This window comes from Crocuta crocuta, unplaced genomic scaffold (genome assembly GCF_008692635.1).
Source record: "Crocuta crocuta isolate KB4526 unplaced genomic scaffold, BGI_CrCroc_1.0 scaffold352, whole genome shotgun sequence".
Lineage (NCBI taxonomy): Eukaryota > Metazoa > Chordata > Mammalia > Carnivora > Hyaenidae > Crocuta > Crocuta crocuta.
The window spans coordinates 1,783,562-1,810,793 of NW_027532169.1; the positions used below are offsets into that span (position 1 = coordinate 1,783,562).

Consider the following 27,232-nt stretch of genomic DNA (forward strand, 5'->3'; position numbering starts at 1 on the left):
CGAGAAGCGTGAGAAGCATAGTCTGAAGGGCTGGTTTCTGGAAGACTACAGGGAGTCATTCCAATTGCTGAATGTGGAAATATAGACAAACCCACCCAACTCAGCCTACTGGCTATGAACTAGAAAACTAGACAAAATACATGAAACTGTTTTCCGAAACTGGACAACAGGCAACACAGGACCATGATCCCTGAGAAAGGAAATAACAAGGTGAGTTCAGCCATCCCAGGATTTTATCCTGAAGGCAATTTTTTGAGACCCTGGCACAGAACCAATGAGAAAAGGTTAGACTGGAGAGGGGCTAAGACAACCGCAATTTGAGGGGCAGTGGACAACAGAAGAAAAAAGAAAAAGCTCCAAAAATCCGCACAGGCTTCCACAGACATTTCTGCTGAATACTAAGCTGCACATTCACAGGATGAAACTCCACGGGGTCAGGCAAAGGACTACCACGGAGCTGTAAGCTTCCCAGCACCAGAGAGGAGACACCTGAGTTCCAACCAGGCAAGGGAAGGTCCTTACTGAAAACTCAGGGCATTCAGTAGAGATGGCAAAGAGATGGAGCTAAACCAGCCCAGAGTAAATGCTACTCTGCAAGAAAGCTAAAAACAAACCCTGAAAGGATCAAACTATCTCCAAGCCAATTAATTGTCTGCCAGGACAAATCCATTAAAAGCACTCACCAAGGGCTCACTCAGTCAGTAGAACATGCAACTCTGAACTTGGGGTGGTGAGTTCAAGCCCCACATTAGGTGGAGATGACGTAAATAAATACTTTAAAAACATTAAAAAAAAAAAAATGGGGCACTGGGTGGCTCAGTTGGTTCAGCGTCTGACTCTTGATATCAGTTCAGCTCATGATCTTACAGTTCATCGGGCTCTGTCTGTGCTGACTGCATGGAGTCTATGATCCTCTCTGCCCCACTCCTTCTTACTCACTCTCTTTCTCTCCTCAAAATAAGTACACTCACTCATTCAACAATCATTAAAAGCAAAATCCAAAATCCAGATACTGATCAACTTAACATCACACTGCTGAAAATGCAATAAAAATTTCTGAACATGCAGAGAAGCAGAAAAGCATGAGCCATAACCATAAGGAAAATCAATCAATAGAAAGATAACAGAAATGAGAGCAGTGACAGAATTAGCAAAGAAGGGCTTTGAAACAGCCAATACAAGTATATTTACGTATTTAAAGGAATTATAAACGTCAAAAAACCTCAAGTACAAACAAATCAAAACAAAAGGTCTCAAGCTGAAAAGACCTTCTCCAAAGCTGAAAAATGTAGTATTTAAAATAACAGAGTCGCTAAATGGATTTAACAGATTCAAAAGACTATCTACAATGTGATTTCACTTATATGATATTTTGTAAAGGCAAATCTGTAAGAACAGAAAACAGATCAGTGATTGTCAGGCACTAGAGAATTAAAAGTTGAGGAGAGGGGTGCCTGGGTGGCTTAGTCAGATGAGGGGCTGACTCTTCATTTCAGCTCAGGTCATGATCCCAGGGTCGTGGGATCTAGCTCCGCTTTGGGCTCCACCCTCAGCGGGGAGCATGTCTGTGATTCTCTGTCTGTCCCTCTCCCCTGCTTACACTCTGTCTCTCTCTCTCTCTAAAATAAAAAAATAGTTTTTAAATAAAAAAGTTGAAGAGAGAGGGTTGACTACAAAGAAATATAAGATACCTCTCTGTGGTGATGGCCATGTTCTGTATCATGATTTCCTATCTTTTTTTTTTTTTTTTTTTAATATTTTTTATTTATTTCTAGGAGAGAGAGAGACAGCATGAGCAGGGGAGGGTCAGAGAGAGAGGGAGTCACAGACTGAAACAGGCTCCAGGCTCTGAGCTGGCAGTCAGCACAGAGCCCGACGCAGGGCTCGAACCCACGAACCGTGAGATCATGACCTAAGTAAAAGTCGGACGCTTAACCGACTAAGCCACCCAGGCGCCCCTATGATTTCCTATCTTAATTGTTATGGTATTTACGTGACTATATGTGTTTTAAATTCATACAAAGATACTTTAAAACGGTGAATTTTGCTTTATGTAAATTATACTTCAATAAGTCTACTTTAAAAAACGAATGATAATGCGTTACAGACATGAACCTGTACTCATATATAAAAAAGTTGCCAATATAAAGAAAAGATTTCATTTTTATTTATTTGTCTAAAAGTAAGCTCTACACCCAAAGTGGGCCTTGAACTCATGACCCTGAGATCAAAAGTCACGTGCTCTACCGACTGAGCCAGCTAGGTGCTCCTAAAAATTTTTAATTTTTAAAATATTTTTGAAGACCTGTAAGTTGGAAATGGAAGAATCAAGATGAAATCATGATTTTAAAATATATGTATATTTCCCAGCTCTGATCAACTAAAAGCCTAGAAGTTATAGAAATGAGATAGTTTACCATACAGAAATGAACAAGCAAATAAACAATATCATCACTGCTTGTATGTGGGTAGTGGGATTATAAGTTTTTCCAAAATTTTTTGTACTTGTAATCCTTCTCCCTCCAAAAAACTAAAACTTGGGGTGCCTGGGTAGCTTAGTCAGTTAAGTGTCTGATTCTTGATCTCAGCTCAGGTGTTGATCTCAGGGTCATGAGTTCAAACCCCATGTTGGGCTTTACACTGGAGTCTACTTAAAAAAATAAAAATACGAAAACTTAATCCAACAGCAATGCTCTATCTTCAAAAAGGAAATCTAACAACAAAAAAAAGGAATCTCATTACCCAAGGAGCTTTTATAGCCAAAGACTCAGTGAATCCAAATAAATTATTAATTATAATTACATTTTGGTAAATCACATGGAAAAGGACACTTACTCTTCCTTAAGTCTCTTTTGAAGTCTGTCTTTTGAAAGTTTACTTTCACTGGCATTTTTCATCATATCTTTCCGAAACCGATTGTTCTTCATGTCAACCCTGTAAAACACGAAAGAGTACACTTTAAATGACATTTTAACTACCTGTTGCCTTTGATAATTTGAAAACACATTTAACTGAATACAGATGAAGATTTGTAAGGTGTGGAATATCACATACACATGTATTTTTTTTAAAAAGATAAACACACGTAACAGAGAATGCTCTGAAAAATACCAATTAATGACAACGTTTTCTCAATATGAATTAAGTACATATTTCCTACACAATTGGCAAAAGATAAGCATCGTTTATAAGAATGGAGCAAAATGGACACCTTCAATAGGAAGGTTTGTTGGCAGAACCACATGGTCAGTCTGGCAGTATTTATCAAGAGCCTTACTCATGCGTATGCTCTTTAAGTAATTCTAGCTCAAAAAATCTTTCTTCGATAATGAGAAAGCAGAAAAAGATTTATGCAGAAAAATATGTCTCAACATGAATTTAAGGGAAAAATAAGTAACCCTATCTGTCCAACAATAACGTCTTGATAAATTATAATTAATTCACCAAATGAGTATACGATATCTATTTTAAAATGTTTACAAAGGTTTTTACTCGTTAGGTGAGGAGAAATGCTTGCAAGACAATACGTTCTCATTTATTACTTAAGTATGTATTTTATGTGCTTTTTTCCTAGCCTTTTGTTTCAGGCATTGTGCTAAGAGCTTCATACATACTATTTCATTTATTCTCAAGAGACTTCTGATATTGTTACCATTATTACCTCCATCCAAAAGAGAAAAGGCAGGTTCCAAACTTGCCCGTGGTCAGTTAGGAACTGGCCAAATAAGAAGGCAAACTCAAACGTGACACTGTGCTTCCTTGGCTATTCCATACGACGCACTCGAGAAGAAAGCTGGAGAGAGGAATGCCAGCATGTTAACTGGTTCTCCCTCGCTTGTGGGATCACAAACGACCTTTTCTTTTCTCTGCTTTATGGTATTTTTCAAATCTTCACATAATCACAAACTTGTAAAGAAAGCTTCTTTTAATTCTGCAAGTTAATTTTAAAAATACACAGGGGGGATTCTGGAAGAAAAATTCAGCAACCTACATTTCATCATCTTCATCTTCTTCATCCACCCAAACTGGCTTCTTTTGAAATAGAAAATTGTCTTTTGCTTCATTCTCCACCTCTGAGTCACCTGAGTCTTCCTGTACTTGAACCTAGAGAAGACAAAATTGCCCTTGAGCTCTGAGTTTTTCAGCAGACACACACATCTTACAGTTAGATGTCCAGTAAGAATGCTTGGTAGGGCCTCTGATGAAATAATGGGACAGAATGCTCCCACAGCAAATACTGGAGACAGAACAGAAAACGCAGAGATTACAGAACGGCACCATAAGCTGGACAGGCAGGTAGGATGAGAGCACGGACATGCTGAAAGGCAAAGACCAAGTAAGACAAGAACAACAAAAGGTAAATTGACAGAGGAGAAAAGGAGCAGGAAAAGTCCGGGAACTACAGAAATCACAGGACCAGAGACAGACTACCATCAAAAATAACGGGATTGAGGGGCGCCTGGGTGGCTCAGTTGGCTTAAGCATCCGACTCTTGATTTCAGTTCAGGTCATGAGCTCACGGTGTGTGGGATCGAGCCTGGCATCCGGCTCCACAGTTTGTGGGATACAGCCCAGTGTCCAGCTCCAGGCTGACCACACTGAGCCTGTTTGGGATTCTCTCTCTCCCTTTCTGCCCCTCCTCTGCTCATACTAGCTCCCTCAAAGTACACAAACATTAAAAAAACTTAGAAAGAAAGAAAGCTTACACTTGGCTGTCAAATCTAAACCTAGACCACTGAACACTCCCAGAAGTGAGCTTGAGCTTTCCCAAAGACCACATTAGACACGTTCACTTGCTTTCTCTCTGGTCTATTACCAGCCTATGATCCTTCAAAGCCCAACAAATCCCACCTCACGCACAGTGTCCCTTTTCGGGACTATACAACTGTCCCCCGCTGCCAGCATCTGTCCAGGAACAGTTCTCTATCTCCCAACTAGTTTTCCGCAGCCTCTCCCATGAGCACCCAAAGGAGGTTCTGGCAATCAACTGACCCTGGTCACTCGGCAGTGTCATTTCCCAAACTCAGTATTCTCTGTGAGGCTTTGCTTGGCCATCGTATGTAAAATTTCACAGGCCTCTCCCTCTGCACACAAGCATCTTCCTTTCCCTAATACTTTCATTCTTTTTCTCTTCAGCACATGTCACGCACGGACTTTTTTGCATTTTATCTTCTTCTGATACTAGTACACGTGCTCCAAGACAGCAGAGATTTTTGTCGGGTTTTGGCCGTTGCTGCGTCTCCTCCACTGCCAAAACAATCCTTGGAACTCCCTATCTTGAAAGAAAAACCAGTTACAGCATAAAAGGGATGATTCCAAGTGTGCAAAAAAAAAAGTGATTGGAAAAAAGTGTGCAAAAGGGATAAAGAGAGATGATAAAAAGAATGAAGAGTTTTCACTGCCAGGAAAAGCACGTGGTGGTCCCCAACATCATTCTCAAAACTTGGCTAGTCAATCACTTGGGAAGCTTTTAAAACGCACACTCCCGGGCCCAGGCCCACGAATTCTGATTCCACAACTCCCGCAACACGGCAAGTCACTGGGGCAAGGGATCGAACGACCACGAGGAAAGAAACGCTGATTTGGAGGCGAGGACAGTGGGGGTGAGCCGCGAAAAACGCTCGCGCCGGCAGTTGGCTAAACCTACGTGTAGAGCGCCTGCTGGATACCAGGCGCAGGGGGCTGTCCCGGGGGCGGAGAAAGGCTTTGTCTCCTCCCAGCTGAGNGCTCCACGGCCGGCTTGTCCTCCTCCAGCGTCAGGCGGTTCCGCTGCCGGAGCCGTCTCTCCTCCTCCGCCGCGACTGCGATCGCAGCGGCCGCTGTGCTCGGCCGGGCCGGCGGTTTCCGCTGGGATGAAGGAGCAGCCTTTCGGGGCGGCCCGCCCGGCCCTGCTCCGGCTCTCCGGTCCGGCTTCATTCGGCTCTTCCGGTCCGGCCTCACTCCGGTTCTCCGGTCCGGTCTCGTTCGGCTTCTGCGTTCCGGCGGCATCGTTGGGTTTGAGAAGAAACGCAGGCGCTCACGTGGAACCTCGCTGCGCGTGCGCCGAGACGGTTCTCTCTCCGCGGCCGCTGAGGCCCCGCGGCGTCGGAAGGAGCCTGCGCGGCCTGTTAGCACGTGACCGACACTCTCTCCCTACGTAACGCCCACTCCCCTCCCCGACCCCTCCCCGTAGGGGAGTTCCTCCGGGAGGACCAATCTTCCGGGTGGAGGGGGAAGCGGCGTGACTGGAGTGGAAAATTCTTTCCAACACAACTTCGCAGCTGCAGCTGATTGAAGGGAGCACGAGAAAGCCAGAGTATAGAGTGGGATGACTGAATGAAACTTCTACTTTTCTTCCTGACTTGGTAACCACTCGACTTCCCACGAGCCGCGGTGGCCTTTCCCACCCCTTCGTCTTGGTACGGCCCTTGGAGTACGGAGCCTGCAGAGGGTCCCACGCTGGAGGAGAGAGAGAGGAGGGTATGTAGGGAAGTGGGCCAATCGGGGCGCGGGTCACGGCGCAGGCGCGCTGGGGAGGGAGGGCTATGCTAATGTTGTTGATATCCTGGGGCCACCCGAGTTAAAGGGGGGAAATCCGGGGGCTGCCGCAGCCGCCACCGGTCTGGGCCCAGCGGGGGCTCCCCTGTAGTCGCCGTAGTCCTGGGGAGAGGCGCTTGCCCCCTGCTCGGGGAGGGGGCGCCGCGGGCCCGGGGAGCACGGACAACCCCTACCCATGAGGCCCTGATGGAAAACACAAAGGATCTGGTGAGAGCCGAGCGCGGCAGCCGCTTTGTGTGCCAGGTGGGGGGGACGCCTGCAGCTCCCCGACCCCAGGAACCCCTGCAGCTCCCTGACCCCGCTCCCAGGCCTGCTTCCCCTCCCCCCACCCCTCAGCCCCGGACTCCGCGGGGTTCTCTCTACTCCCTTCACTCTTGGGAGGAAAAATTTTAGAAGAAAGTTTTTCTCTGCGTCCCGCCCCCCCTCCCCCTTCAGTCCTGCCTGGTGGGGGGAGGGAAACTGGGTTTGAGACTTTCCCTTTTTTAGCCGTCCAGGGTGGGAGAGTGGAGTCCTCACTTGGCCCCGGGGCGGGGGGTTGGGGGGGTGAGGGCGCTAGATTGGGGTGCTTTGCGGGGGAAGGTGCCTGTCCCCTCCGGGGCGAGTGCCGCGAGGCATTTCGCACGTGGAGGTGGAAATAGTGAAAGGGGGCGGGGTGGGCACGTGTGGGAGGGCGAGGTGGGAGTGGTGTTTTGGGAAAGCAGCCGCCTGGGCCGCTGGTGTAAAAGGGTCCTAGGTCGATGGGCTTCGGGGACCGTTGCGTTCTCTTTTGTGAAATAAGAATCCTAACGTTTCAGAGTCGGAAGAGACATTAGAGGTCACCCCAAGCAGCCGTCCCCTGTGCAGCCTCTGTGACAAGTGGTAGGTAGCCTGGCCTCTGCCTAAACCCTTCCCAGCACTGACCGCTCCCTGCCGCCCGGGAAAGCCCTTCCGGCTTTCCAGTCGTTCGTACCGTCGTGCGCCTGCCCCTGTTAGACCCTCCAGCCTCGTTCCTGTCCTTGTTCATTCGCTCCCTTTTGTACTTCTCAAATTTTGTCTCACATCCTCCTCACCCACCCACCGCTCATTGGCCTATATTTTGTGCGCCAGGAAGGAACAGCAGGGAAGTGGAGGGAGGAGGGTTTGGGAGATAGCGAGGGCCAGCTGAAAACTTCACTGGGTCATTTTTCAGATGCGCTGGCTTGCGTGGCTGAGGATGGTTGATCTTTTTCTACGGGAAGCCTGGGAATTACAGTCTGGGATTTCATGGCTCTTCTCTCTCTCTCTCACCAGTGTATCTTTTTTCTTTTCTTTTTTTTTTTGTATTTAGAATTTTCAGCTCCATTCTCTGTATTTCTGCTCTCTCAAAGCCCATTTGCTTGTTGCCTAAATCACTCTCCCTAAGGATTCCTCAGATTGCCTTTGGGGATAGTAGTGATGTTGTTAGAAGCATCTGGTACAGACGTGGTCAGAACCACTTCTCCCCTCCTCCCTTTGACCTATGTCTTCCCTTCCAACGGGGCTTCCTTTCTCTGGGCCCCTCCTTCGCAATGCTCTCATTTCTTTCTTTATCATAATTTCTTGCGCAGTTTTTTAATGAGAGTTGAAATTTTTGGAGCAATTTCATATTTGTTTACAGTTTGCAGTAGCTTTTATATTCCTTACATTCGCACATGCCGTTTATCACTCAGGAGTTGGAGTTAGTTCAGTTTCTGCTGTTGTCCGTTAACGGTTTTCTAATGCTGCCCTTCCTTTGGTGAGCTGTGCTGCCCCCAGAAGTAGTGTTGCTCGCATTAGAATCTTCAGGGCACTTGTTTTTCCTCTTACTCATACAGTGGAGTGGAGTCAAGACAACATAAAATGTAGAAAAGGAATGAGTCTGGTCTAAAAACCAGAACTTAAATTTCCTTTTAAACTCCCAGGCTCCTGTTTGAAATGTTGAAACCAACATTTCTCTCTCCCCCTCTCCTGACTTAGAGACTCTTGCTTTGCTCCACCATGCTTACTTAGACTGCTTGTTGTTTTTTATTTATTTACCTCAGCACCAGTGAGTGTTTAGAAAGAAAATAGCTGTCTTTTTTTTTTTTTTCTCCCCACCATCTCCTCTGAATAACAAGTAACTTCTATTTATATAGAACCCCATCTCAGGGCTTCTGGGTGCCTTGCAAATTATGGCAAAACTGTCTTGAATAAGTATTTGTTCATAAGTATCTTACATCGGGCCATTTTTTTTTTTAACAATCCAATTTTTAATCTTGGTTTTTAGTTTAATCCAAGTAGAGTTTGACATCTATTTCATCCAACTGTAGTCCCTAGAATTTAACATGGAAATGAATACTAGGTGCTGAAAAAAAGCTGACAGAGCTGTGTAATTCTGTCTTTAAAGTTTTAATTACTATGGAGTCCCAAGTTACTTCCCTGCTTGCTTTAAACATGAACTATCATGACTTAAATTGACTGACTTCGGACACATTTGCATTCTGAACATACTAGACAGGAACAACTGGTTTTATTTTTAAAGAAGACACTGTTGTATTTTTTTAATGGGTGGTTACATGTTGTTAGTGTCTAAGTCTTCCTGCATTTCAGATCCTTCTAGTCCCTCCAGTTGACTGAAAATATAACATAGTAGTTAAAAGAAGGTAGAGCTGCATGTTACAAGTGAAAACAACATATTAATGTCATAAATAGGAAACCACTAGATTACTGAAAGCCAACAGTGCTCAGTGGTTTGAGTGACCACATTCTAAAATTAGACAAGTACTATTTTTTGGTTGCTCCTTATTTCTCAATTTTCATCTTTAAAACGGTTTGCTGAATAAGATGTAACCTTTTCACATTTATAATTTTAAGGTGAGCTAGTTAAAAGGTAACATTAGTTTCAGAGTTTCAAGTCCCAGGGAAAGATAAAAACATCAAGTCCATAGAAGAGGAAGGAGTTAAAATGGTTAAAGGAAGCTGAGCTATGCCTCCTAACACAAGAGTATTCTTAGCTGTCAGACACTACCTTTAGTTTTATATAAAAAAAATTGCAGATCGGTTTAGATTTAATTCTGATTTTTTAATGAACCCCCCCCCCCCCCACNCTCTTTTCTTTGCTGGAACCAAGAAGAAATGGTGGAAAAAAGGAACCGAGAAGCAAGGGTGGGAAAAAAAAATAATTCCCATTTGAATAAAGGCTGATTTGAGGCAGGATGAAGTGACACAGTAAGAGGCCTTGCAGTCTAGGTTAGTGTTTCAGTTCTGCTACCGACCAGCCTCATAGCGCTTGTCAGACAAGATCCTGTGTCCCTGTTTGCTCATGCTCACAGTTGAAGGGCTGGTCTCCAATCAGCACTGTCCAGTAGAACTCTGTGCGGTGATAGGAATGTCTTCTACGTGTGCCGTGCAGTATGGCAGCCATTGGCCACATGTGACTGTCGAGCGTTTAAATGGTAACTAGTCCAACAGAAGGACCCGGTGTTTTACCTGGATTTAAGTAGTGTGAATAGCCCCAAGTCTGCCGTGTTGGACATGCGTATATAGAAGAGTGCTTTCCAGGCTTAGCTAGTCATTAAAACCACTTCTTGTGGCTCTTGCAGCCATACAAAACCTTTCTTCTGGTGGTTAGCATTCAGTAGGTCTGCAGTGGCTCCTAGGACACTGTTTTTAATGCATGCCCCAGAAACTTTTTATCAGATTGATTAGGGAATATTTGGATATTGCCGAGCTCCCTTCTAGCTCTCACTGCAGTATTGATAACTTAGAGCGTGGTGTCGTACAGATGAGCCTCTAGACAAAGTTGGCAAACTGGCCAGGCTCTCACAGTGCCGCTTTTGGCCTGTGATCTTAAATTGCTTAACCTCTTCAGTCTTCATCTTTCTCACCTGAATGTGAGCCGAGCTTCAGCGCTACTTCAATCCCAATGTCTCTGTAAACCAGTCAGTGTATAAGAAACTCTAAGGTGTTTTGAATGATAAAGTATTAAGATATCCTCCCAAAATCCCTTTTATTATTTTTTTTTCACTCTTACCTATTATTACTGTTATTCTCATGGAACAGATTGTATGCAGTATACTTAACTCAGTGATTTCTTGCTCTCTCAGCTATTTCTTGTTCTCCATAGTTGGCAGTCTGTGTAGGATATGCATAGTAAATCTAAAACTTTTTGTTTTTCTGTTGCATAGCATAATGATTTATCTACATTGCTCAATAAATACTGGATGACATATCCTCTTAATTGCTTTACTTTTGGACCTCAAACCTTCAGTTAGCTAGTTGCAGATTATTTTTTACACCAAAGAAATAACCCCTAATGCACACAAATGTTTTTAATCCTACTTTAGTTGTATCATTATTAATATCTAATCGTTATTAGTGTTCTGTGATAATATATCTTTTGTACAACCTGCTTTAGATACATTTTCAAAAGATAAACACCAAGAGAATATCCTTTTACATCATTGTTTTTGTGTTTGTTTGATTTTTTTAAGTTTTTTTAATGTCTATTTTTGGGAGAAAGAGACCAAGCACTAGGAGGGGAGGGGCAGAGAGAGAGAGGGGGAGAGAGGCACAGAATCTGAAGCAGGCTCCGGGCTGTCAGTATAGAGCCCAACACAGGGCTCAAACCCACGAACTGAGATCATGACCCGAGCTAAAGTCTGACGCTCAACCGACTGAGCCACCCAGGCGCCCCTACATGAGTGTTTTTGGGTTGTATCAAATCAACATCATGCTGAATAATCTGTTTAACTTACTTTTTGCTGTATTTACATATTAATAAATGATCTCATTTGATTACTCAAACAGCATTTTTACTACAGTCCTAGCTTGAGTATGGATTTTGTTATTTGTGGTAGAATAGACAGCTGGTAATGAATGATATCAAAGACCCTCTTGGCTACTGTGTTTCATACTTAATTTTGACATGGTCATCTTATTTTTAATTAGCTTTTCAGGTTCATACTTAAGGATTCCTAGCTTTCTTCTGAAGAACTGAAAGCCCATTCATGTGAATTATTTTATTAAATCATACATTCTTCCTGTGTGGTAAGTGATGTTTTCCTTATTTAGAAGAGAGAGAAACTGAGACCAAAGTAATTGTTACATCCAAAGTCTTAAGTGATAGAACCAAAACTTGAACCTAAAAATATAGACATTTGTATTTCTTACTTATCCAAAAAAAAAAAAAAAGCTACCTTTTGTTCACTGTTGGATGTAGAATATTATCCTCTCCTGTTATTCACAGGGTACTTTTCAGTTTAAGAAGGTTATTTAGTATGTTATTGGTTTCGGTGTCCTCTTGATTGTATCATTGACATGAATTTATTGTTTCACATTGAACTTGTGGAAAACAGAAACCCAGTAATCCCAAATCCTCACCATTTATCTTCCTCCTCATAGTAAGCTGAGAAAGAATAAATGCATTTGTTTAGGCCAGTGAATTGTATCACTATGCCAGACCAGCCTTTCATCATGATGGCAGAATGAGGAAAACCAGCAAGAGCTAAATAGCTCTCGAGTGCCTACTGGGTCCAGTTACCATAGATCTCTTAACTCTTTTAGTTTTAACTTTGTGAGTTCACACATACAACTTTCAAATGCAAGGTTTTAGGAAGTTTACATTTAATGACTAAATACAAAACCCAGAAAATTAGGTGGGCTACTGTACCCTATTTGTTTGGATAATGGAGTGTTGATTAACTTACAATGGGTTTATTCATATTGAAATTATGTTGTTAATTAGCTGTATATTTATCTCTGCTTGCATTTAGAATCTCAAATATTTTCTGTAAAATTTTTCCTAGAAAAGTTTTATAATTCTTTTGTAGATTTTTATGGGGAGGAAGGTTTATCAGGGTGACAGTTACAGTAGGGAAATGAAATTCTGCTGTGACTTGTCACTCTTCCTTACATTTTGTCACTACAGAAACTTCTTTTTTTATTTTTACACTACAAAAGTACTACACATCTGTTGTTTAAACAAGGAGAATGGGGACACCTGGGTGGCTCAGTTGGTTGTACCTCTGACTCTTGATTTCGGCTCAGGCCATGATCTCACGGTTGTGGGATTGAGCCCCATGTTGGGCTCCATGCTGAACATGGAGCCTGCTTAAGATTCTCTCTCTCCCTCTGTCCCCTCCCCTCCCTTTAAAAAAAAAAAAAAAAGAGGAAAAGGAAGATAAAAACCATAGAAAAGTTAATCATCCTCCCATCCCTTTCCTCGCTGTGTTAATAGTGTAGCTGTTCTTCCAGGGTCTTCCTAAGCACATATATGAACAGACATAGAGCTATCAGTCTGTGTATATACCAGCATACATTGTTTCTTTTAATAAAAATTGAGTCATGCCACTCCTATGTGCAATTTGCTTTTTTCCCCTCAGTATTTTACCTATTAGTACTTATTTCCCTACTGGCGGTTAGATTGCCTCCAGTTTCTCACTATTACATTAGTGCTGCAAGAAACCTCTTTCCACACAGTCTCGTGTCCTTTGAGTATTTCTGAAGGACAGATTCCAAAAAGTAGAATTACATGGTCAAAAGGAATACTGGTGGTTTTTTTTTTTAAGACTTAACAAATGATGTCAATATGGCATAAATTTTCCTTCCTATCAAGGGTATATCAGGGCTGTTTCATACATGTATTTGCCAGTGCCGAATATCATCAGTCGCTCCATTTAATCAGCTTAATGAATTTTAAGAAGGTAATTTGCACTTTATAAAAATTGACTTTTACTTTTATAAGAGTAACATGCACTTAATGTGACACCATGGTAAAAATGCCCCCAAAACAGGGTCCTTTACAGCAGTGTCTTTCTCTTCCCAATATAGCTCTCCTTTCACAAGTACTTTTAATTCTTTTACCTTTTTCACCTAGAATCTATTTCCATGATTCTGATTAGGCTTATGTCACTCAGCATATGAATCTTAGATATCTTGATTTCCTCTGTGCTAAGCAAGGAGTTATCCTATATGCCCAAATACCAAATGAGGTTCCCCTACCTGCAGTTGCCCATCACCTTATACTCAAGGTCTTAGACACCAAATGTGATTTTCAGTTTTGTTTTGAAGAGCAGAGTGTTAAAAAAGGCACACTACTGGAAATAGTTTTATTAGATCCTTGTTATCTGTGTTCATGGAAGTTAGCTAACAACAGTAATTAAAGGGAAGAAAGAGAAAGCGGGTTAAAATTTAACAATAGGTTTAAGATTATTTTCTTGACTCATGTTGCTAGAGTTTTCTCAGCTGTATGACCTTGGGCAAACTGCTTAGCCTGTTAGAGCCTCTGCTTCCTCATCTGTAAAATGGGAGTAATAACAGTTATGAGGATTAAATGCATTACTATGCATCAAGTGCCTAGAATGTGCCTACCACGTGCTGAGCATCCTGTGTGTATTAGTTGTCTTCATCATAATAGACCTTTTTACAGATCACTAGTAAGAACAGTCCAATAAAGGATTATTGTGGGATTCACAAATAAACTCTCAGAGAGCGAAATGTACTTCTGAACGAAATTAGATAAACATGGAGACTTCCTCTGGAAAACTGTTTGGTGATACAAAAAGTGCATCTGACAATGACAAGTGTTTCAAAAACATGACAAAACCAGTATATCTAAGAAAGTAGTAAATATGCATGTGTAGACTTCAGTTTTAGAGAAGAGTGGCAGTGGCCTGATCCAGTTTCCCACCCACCTTTCTCTAAGCCTTTATAAAGCCAACAAAGAGCACATGTCTGTCACACATCACCCATGCCTCCAGCGTAATTTAAAAATTACCACAGTCTTCAAATTACCTCTAAGGGAAATAATCAGATTCCAGGAGCCCCTTCTGCTCAGTCCTGCGGATGTAAAGAATGAGAGAGAGAAGGCTTAGTGGCTTTAATGGGTCCAGTGGTAGAGTTTAAGGCCATGGAAGACTTAGGTGAAGCACAGAGTAGCACTTCTAAAAGAGAAGAATCCAACTAAGTTCCAAAATACTAAACACAGGTTTGAAATTTGGTAGTTCACAGCTTTAGCCCCAGGGAAGAGTTTGAAAGTAACCAGCGCTTCATAGGGAAGAAGTGGGGACATGGCAGTGAAGAGAAAGAAGGAAGAGGAGAAATTAATACTCAGAAAAAGAAAGAGAAAGTAAACTTAGGAGTGTACTGGAACGAGGAACCCTTGACCATGAAATAAATAGAAACAGGAAGGAGTGGACTACATGCAGACAGAACTACTATTGGAAAAAATAATGTGAATCGGAACGTCTCAACTCATGAAAATCTTCTCTCTCCAACCCAGAAAAACACAGAAAATAATTGACACAGCCCTCAAAATGAAATAAAACCTCCTCAAACCAATGTTTAGACGTACAAGAAAAAGAAAGCCTTGGTTCAGAAATCTAAAACTAAAAAAAAAAACAGGAAGAACTGAAATCAGAGTACATTAAACTTAGAGAAAAGAAGAAAAAATCCTATCAGATGAAGACTGTCATAAAATTCCCACCAAACAGTAGATTCAAATGCAAATATAATAAAAGACATTGAAGAAAAGCAGGGAAATGGTCAAGAGAATGAAAATGAGATTCTTTTCTGATACGTTAAATGGAAGATGGGTCCAAAAAGTAATGTGTATTTAGCGTTCCTCAATAAGGAAAAGGAATAGGGGCACCTGACTGGCTCAGTTGGTAGAACGCGTGACTCTTGATTTCGGAGCTGTGAGTTCAAGTCCCACGTTGGGTGTAGAGATTAAAAAAATAAAAATCTTTTGTGGCACCTGGGTGGCTCCGTTAAGTGCCCAGCTTCGGTTCAGGTCATGATCTTATCACCATTCATGAGTTGGAACCCATGTCATTGGAACTTCCCTGCTCCCTGCCCCCAGCTCTCTCTCCCTCAAAAATAAATATTTTTTAAGAAAAGAAAAATCTTTTAGGGGCACCTGGGTGGCTCAGTTGGTTAAGCGTCCAACTTCAGCTCAGGTCACGATCTCAACAGTTCATGAGTTCGAGCCCTCTATCAGGCTCTGTACTGACAGCTCAGAATCAGGAGCCTGCTACTTATTCTGTGTTTCCCTCTCTGCTCCTCCCCCACTTGCACATGTTTGTGTGTGTGTGTATGCACATCTGTGCACACGCTCTCTCAAAAATAAACATCGGGGGGAATTTTTTCTTAAAAAAAGAAAACTCCTTTAAAAGAAGAAAAAGTAAAACCATAATCAAGAAAACTTTCTGGATATAGAGATCTAAATGTGTACATAAGAAGTTCATACCAGAAGGTAAATTGAGGATATATTCTAGTAAAGCTGTATGACTTTATAGATACAGAAAATTCTCCAAGCTTCCAGGCAAAAGATGAAGTGCCTCATAAGGCCTAGAGTGTTAGACTGGTGTCAGGTTTCTCTAAAGTAACATACAAAGCAAGACCACAGTGGAGGAGCATAAGAAAAGAAAAATGCTAACCAAAGATTTTATATCCAGTCAACTGTCTTTTGAATGTCAAGACTGTAGAAAACGTTTTAAACATGGCCAAGAATTCAGGGAACACTGTTCTCACTAGCCCTTCCCAACGAAACTCTTAAAGGATGAGCTTCATCTAAAAGAGATATTTTGGAGATTTTCTGCAAAAAGTTTGACAGTATTTCACATGTCTTTTTAAACTGAAGTTAAAATCAGGAGTAGGTGTGTAGGTAGAAGAATGGTACATAAATGTTAAGGGATCTGACAAAGTAGAAAAGGCAGCTAAAAATTATGGGAGGGAAAAGGAGACAAAAAACTAGAATAACAGTATTGACTGTAGGTTAACTATTACAAGGGATTCAAATGATACCATTTGAACTGAAATGAATAAGAGAAAAGATACATGGAATTATAAAAGTTAGTTAAATATTAACTATTAAGTTAAATATGATTTAATTACATCAGATTAAATAATACCTGAGCCTGGGTGGCTCAGACCGTTAAGCATCCAGCTTCAGTTCAGGTCATGATCTCCTGGTTGGTGAGTTCGAGCCCCATACCAGGCTCTGTGCTGACAGCTTACAGCCTGGAGCCTGCTTCAGATTCTCGGTCTCCCTCTCTCTCTGCCCCTCCCCCACTCAGACACATGCACTTGCGCACTCAAAAATAAACATATATTTTTAAAAAATTCGTTTAAACATCTACAGAAGATTCAAAGGTGAGCATTAGAAAAAAATATATAAACCTTTCAAAACATTAAATATTTTAAAAGGCCAAAGAAAACTGTCAAGAGAAACCATGTGATGAATGTTCTATAATGCACACCATAATTATAACAAAATAATATGACAGATTTGAAATCAGACATACCAGTCATAACAGTAAGGATTCTCTCAACAGTAAAGAACTTTCAGATTAGCTCAAAAATCAAACTCCCAAAAAGCTAATGTCACTTATATAAGAATAAAATGAAGATCTAACTTTCTAACATGAGACCCTTAAAACAGCTGAAAATAAAAAGATGGACAAAGATCAACCAAGCAAATAGAAATAATACAAAAGCAGGATCGGCAGTGCTGATACCAAACTAGAAGTCAAACCAAAAAGTATTAAATAACGAAGATAGTTTGTGATGCCACAACCCACAATCCACAATAAAGATATAACAGTTCTACACCAAAGGCAGCAACAATCTTTATAAAGCAAACACTGAGAAATGCACAGGATAGGTACAGGAGACAGTGGGAATATAAAAGACATACATAGTGAGGCAGAGTTTCAGGTATATCTGCACTTAAAACCAGAGTACTGTGTATTCTCTCAGACACAAAATGGTCACAAAAATAGTTCATACATTAGGAAAATGTTACTAGGTCCCATGGAAGAAAACAAAAAGCAAAAGAACATGTCCATCTCGAAATTTTGAAGCCTTCTATTGTATGTTAGAAAGCCTTGTGCAAGAATATTCATAGCGACTTTCTTCAGAGTGGTCAAATCTGGATGGAGAATGGATGAACAAATATATTGTTGAAGTGCAGTATTACTCAGCAGTAAAAAGCAGTGAACCAATCATACATGTAATAATGTGAATAAATCTCAAATATGCTGAAAAAAATAGTATGTTGACTGAGCTAAATTAGATATAAAAATGTTCATGGTATTTTATTCCATTTAAATAAATATATGCAAAATCAACCAATAGTAATAGAACTTTAATGGGGGAGGAGGATTGACTGGGAAAGGACATGAGGGTGCTTTCCAGGGTGATGGAAAAATTCTGCACCTCAATCCACATTCAAAATCATGCCTCAGTTAAGGAAAAAACATCTTGGGTACAGGGGTTATTATAAACAAGTTACAGAGTTTCTAAAGAATTATAATGAAAATATTACATATAAGAATCTGTGGGGTGCCTGTGTGGCTCAGTTGGTTAAGCGTCCGACTTCGGCTCAGGTCATGATCTCAAGGTTTGTGGGTTTGAACCCTGTGTCAAGCTCTGTGCTGACAGCTAGCTCAGAGCCTGGAGCCTGTTTCAGATTCTGTCTCCCTCTCTCTCTGCCCCTCCCCTGCTCTTGCTGTCTTTCTCCCTCCCTCTCTCTCTCAGAAATAAATAAAACATTAAAAAAGAAAATCTGTGAAATATGTGTAAGGCAGTGAGCAAAGGAAAATTCATAGTCCTCATTACTTCTGTCATGTGTTAAGGAACAAAATTCAGCTATTTTTTTTTTTAATCTTCCAGGCTTTATAGCAATTGGTAAATGGGTCAGCATCCAATCTAGCAGATAGAAAGGAGCTCCAAATTGCTTTACAAAGTGAGAGATTTTTTATAGACCAGAGTGGGAGCAGGAACAAGGAAGTTACACTGGGCATTTGCTGATTGATTAAAGCTATATTGCTTTTCTTACTGGAGCAAAGGGAAGTTTTAGAGCTGGATCAGGCAATGTGTGCTGAGTGGGTAAGCACTAATAGTTTACCTACGCCTGCCTTTTTAGGCAGAGGTGAACATAGAAACTTGGTTATTAAATCTTGATTTACTGAGGTGGCTTAGCCAGAGCAGATCGTAGGCCTTATCTGGTTGGTTGGTTGGTTGGTTGGTTATTTATTTATTTATTTATTTATGAATGAAAGAAAGAGCACATATGTGTACACACAGGGGAAGGACAGAGAGAGAATTCCAGGCAGGCTTCACACTGTCAGCACAGAGCCTGACTTGGGGCTCAAACTGCCGAACAAGGAGATCACGACCTGCGCCAAAATCAAGAATTGTACACCTAACTGTGAGTGAGGCGCCCCTAACCTGGTTACTTGTCACAGTAAAAGCAAAAGAATGAAAATAATTCCCAGCTCAAAAAGGGAAAAGAACAAAAAAAAAGTAAGCCACAAAAAAGTGGGTTGGATCACCTGAGTGGCTCAGTTGGTTAAGCATCCGTCTCTCGATTTTGACTCAGGTTGTGATCTCACAGTTTGTGGGATCAAGCCCCACGTCAGACTCTGGTCTGCCAGCGTGGAGGCTGCTTGGGATTCTCTCTCATCCTCTCTCTGCTTTTCTCCCAGTTGCACACACACTCTCAAAAATAAATATTTAAAAATATGTTAAAATATAGAAGTAATAAGTTTTGGGTAAACTTTTCTATACAATCGTTCTAAGAAAAAAATTTCTAAGAGTCAAAAGTTGCAGTAAAAGAAAATAACTGATAAATTTTACTGTTTAAAAAATTAATTTCATGACAACTTCATAAGCAAAATAAAATTTTGCCATGTGTTAAATTCCTAAATACAAAGAAAAAAAATATTAAAAAGACTAAGAACCCTAAATATTAAAGGGCAAAAGAACACACATCACACAGATGTACTAAGGAAGATATTTAGGAATGGCTCCATGCAAAACAACTGAGCACATCTTGGTTTTTGATACCAATCCCCAAAAAGAATGAGAGCTCCTTGGAGAAGTGGTTGATTTCAGGGCTGGAATAATGTAGGTATGAAATGGTCCTGGAATATCTTGATGTACCAGAAATTCAATACCCAAAAAATTGACGGGAGCATGTGAAAATGTTTGCGGAAGCAAGTTCAAAAGAATGCATAGTTGAGGGGCACCTGGGTGGCTCAGTCAGTTGGATGTCCAACTCTTGATTTCTGCTCAGGTCATGTTCTTGCAGTTCATGGGATTGAGCCCTGTGTCAGGCTCCACAATAACAGCAGAGAGCCGCCTTGGGATTCTCTCTCTGCCCCTACCCCCCAATATAAATAAGTAAAAAAAATATTTAAAGAATCCATGTAGCTGAGTATGGGATAATTTGAGCTCCAAAATAAAATTAGAACAATAATGAATTATAAACCATTGGGGAAGAAGAATGAGTTCCTACTTATAATAAAGGTAGATAAGTAAATCTACGGAGGAAGATGGAAGAATTTTGTGCTGACTGGTAAAAGAGTACTAGAACTACAAAATCATTTTTCAGCCGTCGTAGTAATGTTTGGTTTGGCAAGAGTTATTGGGTGTTAAATTTAGGGATGGGGTAGGGCGAGATTTCAACGAGAAACAAAATATTCACATGCTTTAAAATAATGTGTTCAAGATTGCTTATTAGTTTCAAGGAGAAGTATGGTAAATGTACTCTGGAAAATTTCAACACCTTGTAGAATAATTAAAATTAGCATCAGTGATGAGGGGCAGATAGGCATCTTATACCCCTAGATGTAATAGTCTGAGACGGTTGTATCACTTATATAGTATTACGGGGATACATAACCTGATCTAATGAGGAAATATGAGCCTCGTATGAGAAACATTCTGTTGGAAAGGTGAGGAGGGAGCCTGCATTATCCAAAGTAATCTTTCAGATTAAAGGAAACTAAGCAAACAAATACCATATGTGATCCTGGAGACTGAAAGGAAAAAATGCTGTATAAAGGACATTATTGGGTCCACTGGACAGTGGATGGTAAATTGGGGGAAAATATCACATTGTTAAATTTCCTGAAAGTGAGAACTATGCTTTAGTTATGAGAAAACAACCTTATTTTTAGGAAATGCATACTGAATTTTGGGAGGGCAAAAAGACATGATCTATACAACTTATTCTCAAATGGTTTAGTAAAAGTCAAATGTAGAGAGAATGAAACCAACAAAGGAAGATATAAGTAATTGGCAAATCTGAATAAAGTACACAGGATTTCACCATACTGTTCTTCCAACTTTCCTAGAAGTTTGAAGTTCTTTCCAAGTAGAAAGTTTAAGAAAAAGAAAGACTACGCTGACATACCATTTTCATCTGTTGTACTGGCAAAAAGAAATCAAATGCAGAGACTGTAGGGAAATACACAGTCTTACTGTTCCTGATGCAAATGCAAAATGGTAACATTTCTATGGGAAGAATTTTGGTAATACCTAACTGAATTACATATATATTCACTCCTCTACCCAAAGAATATATTCTAAAGGTAATCCTTCATTTTAAATATATATATATGTGTGTGTGTATGTTCACACATGAATAAGTTCATTCATTGCAGCAATATTTGTAATTGCAAAACATTGAAAACCATCCAAAGAAGATTGAGTAAATAAACACACAGAGTGGAGTACTGTGCAGTTCAAAAAAGAATGAAGAAGTTGTCTGTGCACTGAAATGAAATGATTTCCAGGATATATTTCTAAGTTAATAAAAGCAAAGGACAGAGAAATTAGTGTGTGGCCTTTTCTGTAAGAAAGAAGAAATAAGAAAATATACCTACTTACCTTTTCAAAACACACACACGAAGGATGAACCAGAAAGCCATAAAGTTGGTTACCTGCCTACAAAGGTGGATGGTGAGGCAGGGAAGGAAGCAACATGTTTCCAAGTTACAACTTTTTATATAGTTCTTTATATTTGGAAGCAGAGCCATTTTTTAGATAGTCTTCTAAGAATTAAATTCAGTAAGGATGGCTGGGAAGACTAAAAACCAAAGTCAACTTCTTTCAAATCAATAACCATCACATTGAAGGAAGGAGAAATAAACTCAATACTCTGTCCTTTAGTTAAGGGAGATGGAACTATAAAGATTCTGGACTTGTAAGTTTGTTTGTTTGTTTTAGCAGTACTGCTCCTGAAACTATTTAAATCTATAAAAGAATTGAGCACATGAGTACATGTAATTTGAGCGGGAGCCAAGGTTTTTTACTGTGGCAGAAGATAGAAATACAGATGTGGGAAAATAAGAAAAAGTCCTGTGGGATGGGTTGGAATTGGAGTTATAAATATGAACTCATGATATTCTAAGGTACATGTGTGTATTCATAGGGCATGTCACATACATGTATGTATATATTCCATCTCCATCTACTGAAGGGCTCAGAGACAGAGGCCTCAATAGCAATGAGCTTGTGGAATGTGCACATCTTTATTTCTTAATATTCCCCACTAAAAGAAACCAAGGCTCTTGGAGAAATGGTTGATTCTAGAGTTGGGACAGGAAAATTAGTATATGCTGAAATGTCTTGCTATTCCAGAAAGCAAGGAATTGCTGAAACAATGATAGGGGCTTGTCAGAATGACACAGGAGTTAATTTGATGGGTCTCCCACTGGCTAAATCTGGGACAGTTTGAGCTCACAGATAATTAAGGAATATAATGAGTTATAAATTTAAAAAGTAGGAATCCATGAGCTGATACGCATAATAAGAGAAAAGAGAGGGATCTTCCCTATAGAAGAATGCCAGCTGAAAATATGGAAGAAATTCTAAGGCTGGAAAATCACAGGACTGGGCAAGAATCCTCACTGGATATTGAATCTAGAGTGAAATTTTGATGAACAGAATATTTGCATGGTCTTTAAGTACCTCCCTGCAGATTGCTTATTAAAAGGGAAAATAGTAAGACTACAGTGGAGAACCAGACCACACCTACACCAGGTCTTCAAACGTGTCATCACCGGTAAGAGGCAGGTGATTTGCTACCCAGAGAGCATCAGTTAGGTAATACTTCAACTGGAGATATACAACCTGAGAGAAAACCTCAAACCCAAAAAGAGGAAATCTATGGAAGAATTCCAAATTATTTGTGTGGATGCACCACTGTCACGAGGGAGCATAACTCCCCCCCCCCTTTGTAAGTGTGGGCTTCACAAAGTCACTATACTTCTGAAAAGTACAGTATGGAAATGGGTTAGGAGTAATTTTATAACGGAGAAACCTGAAAAAATACTGCTTCAGGTAGAGGTGATCAAGGTCAATACCAAGAGTGATGACTCATGTTAATAATATGTTTCTTTGTATAATTGGATACAAAGGGTACTCCATAGTACCTCTGATCTTTTTTCCAAAGACAACCCCAGTCTGATCATTAGAAAATTAGGGGATAAATCCCAGTAGAGGGTCATTCAACAAAATAACCTGATCGGTACTCCTCAAAACTGTCAAGGTCATGAAAAAGCCAAGAAATTGTCATAACCAAAAGGAGCTTAAGGGGCCATGACAACTAAATGTAATGTGGGATCTTAGAATAGAAATAGAACATTAAGTAAAAATGAAGAAAATGCAAAAAAGTTTGCATTTTCTAAAATTTTATATAAATGGAGTCATATAGCATGTGCTCTGTCTAGATTTGCAGTGTAATTATTTTGAGACTTGTGCTGTGTGTATCAGTTCATTACTTTTTATTAAGCTGAGCAGCAAGATTGAATCACTATATGGATATGCCATCATTTGTTTATTCATCTGTTGATATTTGGGTTGTTTCCAATTTTGAGCTATTTTGATCATTCATATATGTGTTTTATATATGTTTTTGTATGGGTGTATCTTTTCGTTTATTATAGGCAAATAGAAATGGAATGGGTGGTAGGTGGTATATATTTAACATTTTAACAAACTGCTTTTTTTCCAAAATGCTTTTATAGTATTTTTTTACCTTCCTATTTGCAGTGTTTGAGAGTTCTATTTGCTGCATAGACTACTGAGGGTTGTTTTGTTGGGTTTTTTTTTTTTTCTGTTTTAGGCATTTTAATAGATGTATAAGAGTATGTCGTGGTTTTAATTTGCATTTTCCTAATGACTGGTGATATTGAGCATCTTTTCCATGTCCTTATTTGCCATCCATCTATGAATGAATTGTCTGTTGAGATGTTGTGCTTGTTTGTTTTTTAATTGGATTGTTTCAGTTACTGAGTTTTGATAGTTCTTTATATTTTTTTTAATTTTAAGTTCATTTATTTTGAGAGAGAGTTTGTGTGCACGTGCAATTGGCAGAGAAGCAGAAGGGGGAGAGAGAGAATCCCAAGCAAGTTCCTCTCCGTCAGCACAGAGCTAGACTTGGGGCTCAATCTCATGAACCTGAGCTGAGATCAAGAGTCTGGCCAGGTAACTGACTGAGCCACCCAGATACCTCTTGATAGTTGTTTATGTATCCTAGATACCAGGCATTTGTCAGACACACGTGATTTGCAAATTTTGTCCAGTCTGTGGCTCGTCTTATTCTCTTAATAGGGTCTCCCAAGGACCAGTTTAATAAAAGTCCAATTTATCAATATTTTTTCTATGGATCCTACTTTTGATGTCATACCTAAAAATTTTATGCCTACCTAATGTCATGAAGATTTTCTCCTATTTTTTTCCTAGAGGTTTTATATTTTTAGTTCTTGCATTTAGGTCTGTGTTCATTTTGAGTTAATTTTTGTAGAAGGCATGAGGGATAGATCAGAGTTGAGTTTTCTTTTTTATTTTATTTAGTAATGTATTTGATCCAGCACCCTTTGTTGAAAAGACTTTTTTCCACCTAATTGCCTTTTTCTTTTTTTTTTCTTTCTTCTTTTTAATTGTTTTATTTGAATATAGGTGACAGTTTTACCTTGGTTTCCGGTGTATGACATTCAACTTCTCTGTTACATCATGCTGTGCTGACCACAAGTGTAGGTACCATCTGTCACTGTACAACACTGTTAATTGATTTTTCACCTTTGTCAAATATTAGTTGACCATATATGTATGGCTCTATTTCTGGGCTCCGTTCTCTTCTCTTGATCTGTTTATCTATATTTATGTCAGAAACACACTCCCTTTATTTCTGCAGCTTCATGATGCATCTTGGAGACAGGAAATATTAAGCCTTTCAACTGTTCTTTTCATATTTGTTTTGGCTATTCTAGGTCTTTTGCAGTTCCATATGAATTTTAGAATCTGCTTGTTGATATCCACAAAAAAATCTGCTGTGATTTGATTGGATTGTGTTGAATCTATAAATCCAGTTGGGAAGAATTATCTTTGTTTTTAAGTTTATTTATTTATTTTGAGAGAGACAGAGATAGTGTGAGTGGGGGAGGGGCAAAGAGAGAAGGAGACAGAATCCCAAGCAGGCTCCACACTCAGCACAGAGCCCGACGTGGGGCTCGAACCCACAAAACCGTGAGATCATGAACTGAGCCAGGATCAAGTGTTGGACAGTTAACAAACTGAGCCCTAACCCAGGCGCCCCCAAATATCATTTAACATTATTAATTCTTCTGATCCATAAACACTGTGCATCTCCCCATTTATTTAGATTTTTCTTTAATTCCTTAAGCAGCGTTTAGTAGTTTTCAAGGTGTCAGCCTTGCACCTCTGTTGCCAGATTTATCTCAAATTATTTCTTTTTCTTTTTTTTAAGTAGGCTTCACGCCCAGCGTGGAGCCCAGTGTGGGGCTTGAAGTCATGACCCTGAGATCAAGACCTGAGCTGAGATCAAGAGTCGGATCCCTAACCGACTGAGTCACCCAAGCATATTGTTTGATGCTTTGTAAATGGTATTTTCTAATCCATCTCTGGTTGCTTGTTGCTAATATACGGAAATACAGTTGATTTTTATATGTTGAAATTCCATCCTGTATTCTGGCTAAGCTCACTTAGTAGCCAAACAGCTTTTTGTATAGATCAGATTTTCTACAGTGTTGTCGGGGAATAAAGATTTATTTATTCCTTTTTTCCCAATCTGAATTCCTTTATTTCTTTTTTGCCTACTCCACATTCTTAGAATCTCTAGTACAATATTAAATAAAAGCAGCAAAGGCAGATACACTTATTTTGTTCCCAGTCTTAGAAAACATCCATATTGTCACCATTACATATGATGTAAGCTTTAAGATTTTTCTAATACTTTTTATCAGGTGAGGAAGTTCTTTCCTACTCCTCTTTGGCTGAGGGTTTTTATCAGGAATAGATGGTGGATTTTGTCAAATGCTTTTTTCTGCATCTCTTGAGATAATCCTATGGCTTTTTTTTTTTGGCTTAATATAATGTATGTATTAATTTTTGTTCGTTCTTTTTTTAAGTAATCTCTATGCCCAACTTGGGGCTTGAACTCAGGACCCCAAGATCAAGAGTTGCATGCTCTACTGACTGAGCCAGCCAGGCACCCCATGAATGTATTGATTTTCAGATGTTGAATTAGTTTTGTTTTCCTGTGATAAATCCACTTGGTCCCACTTTATTAATATTTTAATATATTTGATTCAGATACTAACATTTTGTTAAGAATGTTTGCATACATGAGGAATATTGTTCTGTAGTTTTCTTGTAAAGGCTTGGTCTAGTTTGGGATCAGAGTAATGTTGGCCTCAGAGAATGAGTTGAAAACTAGACTATACTCCAGTTTTCTGGATGACTTGGTATAAATTCAGTAGGGTTTTGTTTAATGTTTATTTATTTATTTTGAGAGAAAGAGTGTGCCTTATGTGTGGAGCAGAGAGCGGGAAAGAAAATTCCAAGCAGGCTCCATGCTGTCAGTGTGGACCCCCGTCCACGCAGGGCTCCATGCCACAGACCACGAGATCACGACCTGAGCAGAAATCAAGAGTCAGATGCTTAATTGACTGAGCCACCCCAGTTCCCCAGTAGTATTTTACAAGTAGAATTCCTCAGTGAAGCCTTTTGGGCCTGGAGTTTTCTTTGTATGAAGGTTTTTAACTACAAATTTAGTTTCTTTATTCAAATTATGATAGTTATTTACCTAGTCAAAGAACCAGGTTTTGCTTTTATCTTTTTTTGTTTTCATTGATTTTTTTTCACTTGAAACAGTAGACTTTCTGATTATAAGTCTTTTCACTTTAGAAGTTTGAAGGCATTTAAAAAAAATTTTTTTTAATGTGTTTTATTTATTTCTGAGAGAGAGAGAGACAGCATGAACAGGGGAGGGTCTGAGAGAGAGGGAGGTACAGAATCTGAAACAGGCTCCAGGCTCTGAGCTCGCTGTCAGCACAGAGCACAATGCGGGGCTTGAACCCACGAACCGTGAGATCATGACCTGAGTGAAAGTCGACGCTTAACTGACTGAGCCACCCAGGTGCCTCTGAAGGCATAGCTTTTAATCCTGCTGTTGAAAAGCCCACTGATGTCCCATTCCCCCTACCCCCCTTTTTTTTTTTACTTGGCATACAGTTTTTATTGAAGCTTTTAGTATCTTTATTGGCAGAGTTCTGTGATTTTTATGATGCACCTTGGTATAGGTTTGGTGTTTGGAAGGGGCTTTTGTTTTTAAGTCCTAAAGCTAGGCTTCTTTAGTCTCAGTATAGAAACTCTTTTGATCCTGGAATTGTGTGTGTGTGTGTGTGTGTGTGTGTGTGTGTGTGTGTGTGTGTGTGTATTTTTTTATATAACTTGTTTCTCATTTTCTCTCTCTCATGAATATCTCTATTTGGATTTTGGTTCTTCTAGATTTAACCCTTATTTTGTCTCTTTTATTTCCTAGCTTTTTGTCACATGTAAACACACACACGCACACCTGTGCTTTTTTTTTTTTAATTTTTTTTTTTGAGAGAGAGCGAGAGAGACAATGCGTGAGCAGGAGAGGGTC

The 27,232-nt window shown here is 40.0% G+C and overlaps 2 protein-coding genes across 7 annotated transcripts in view; one reads left to right on the plus strand and one right to left on the minus strand.

Annotated features, from left to right (window-relative positions):
- UTP18 (UTP18 small subunit processome component) overlaps positions 1–5,988 on the minus strand; it is a 38,002-nt gene extending 32,014 nt beyond the window's left edge. The window contains exons 1-4 of the mRNA XM_077776853.1: positions 5,734–5,988; positions 5,482–5,637; positions 3,992–4,104; positions 2,836–2,934 (exon numbers count right to left, since the gene is read on the minus strand). Coding sequence (XP_077632979.1) covers positions 2,836–2,934; positions 3,992–4,104; positions 5,482–5,637; positions 5,734–5,988 — 623 coding nt within the window. The remainder of the gene's footprint in view (positions 1–2,835; positions 2,935–3,991; positions 4,105–5,481; positions 5,638–5,733) is intronic.
- Positions 5,989–6,349: 361 nt separating this feature from the next.
- The window catches only part of MBTD1 (mbt domain containing 1), a 66,908-nt gene continuing 46,025 nt past the window's right edge, over positions 6,350–27,232 (plus strand). For 2 of the 6 annotated variants that reach the window (XM_077776905.1, XM_077776906.1), the window contains exon 1: positions 6,350–6,459. The gene's annotated coding sequence lies outside the window, so the exon portion shown is untranslated. Of the gene's footprint in view, positions 6,460–6,512; positions 6,745–7,331; positions 7,396–11,442; positions 11,542–27,232 lie in introns of those variants that run through there. The other 4 variants (XM_077776904.1, XM_077776901.1, XM_077776902.1 and 1 more) reach the window with 4 other exon arrangements.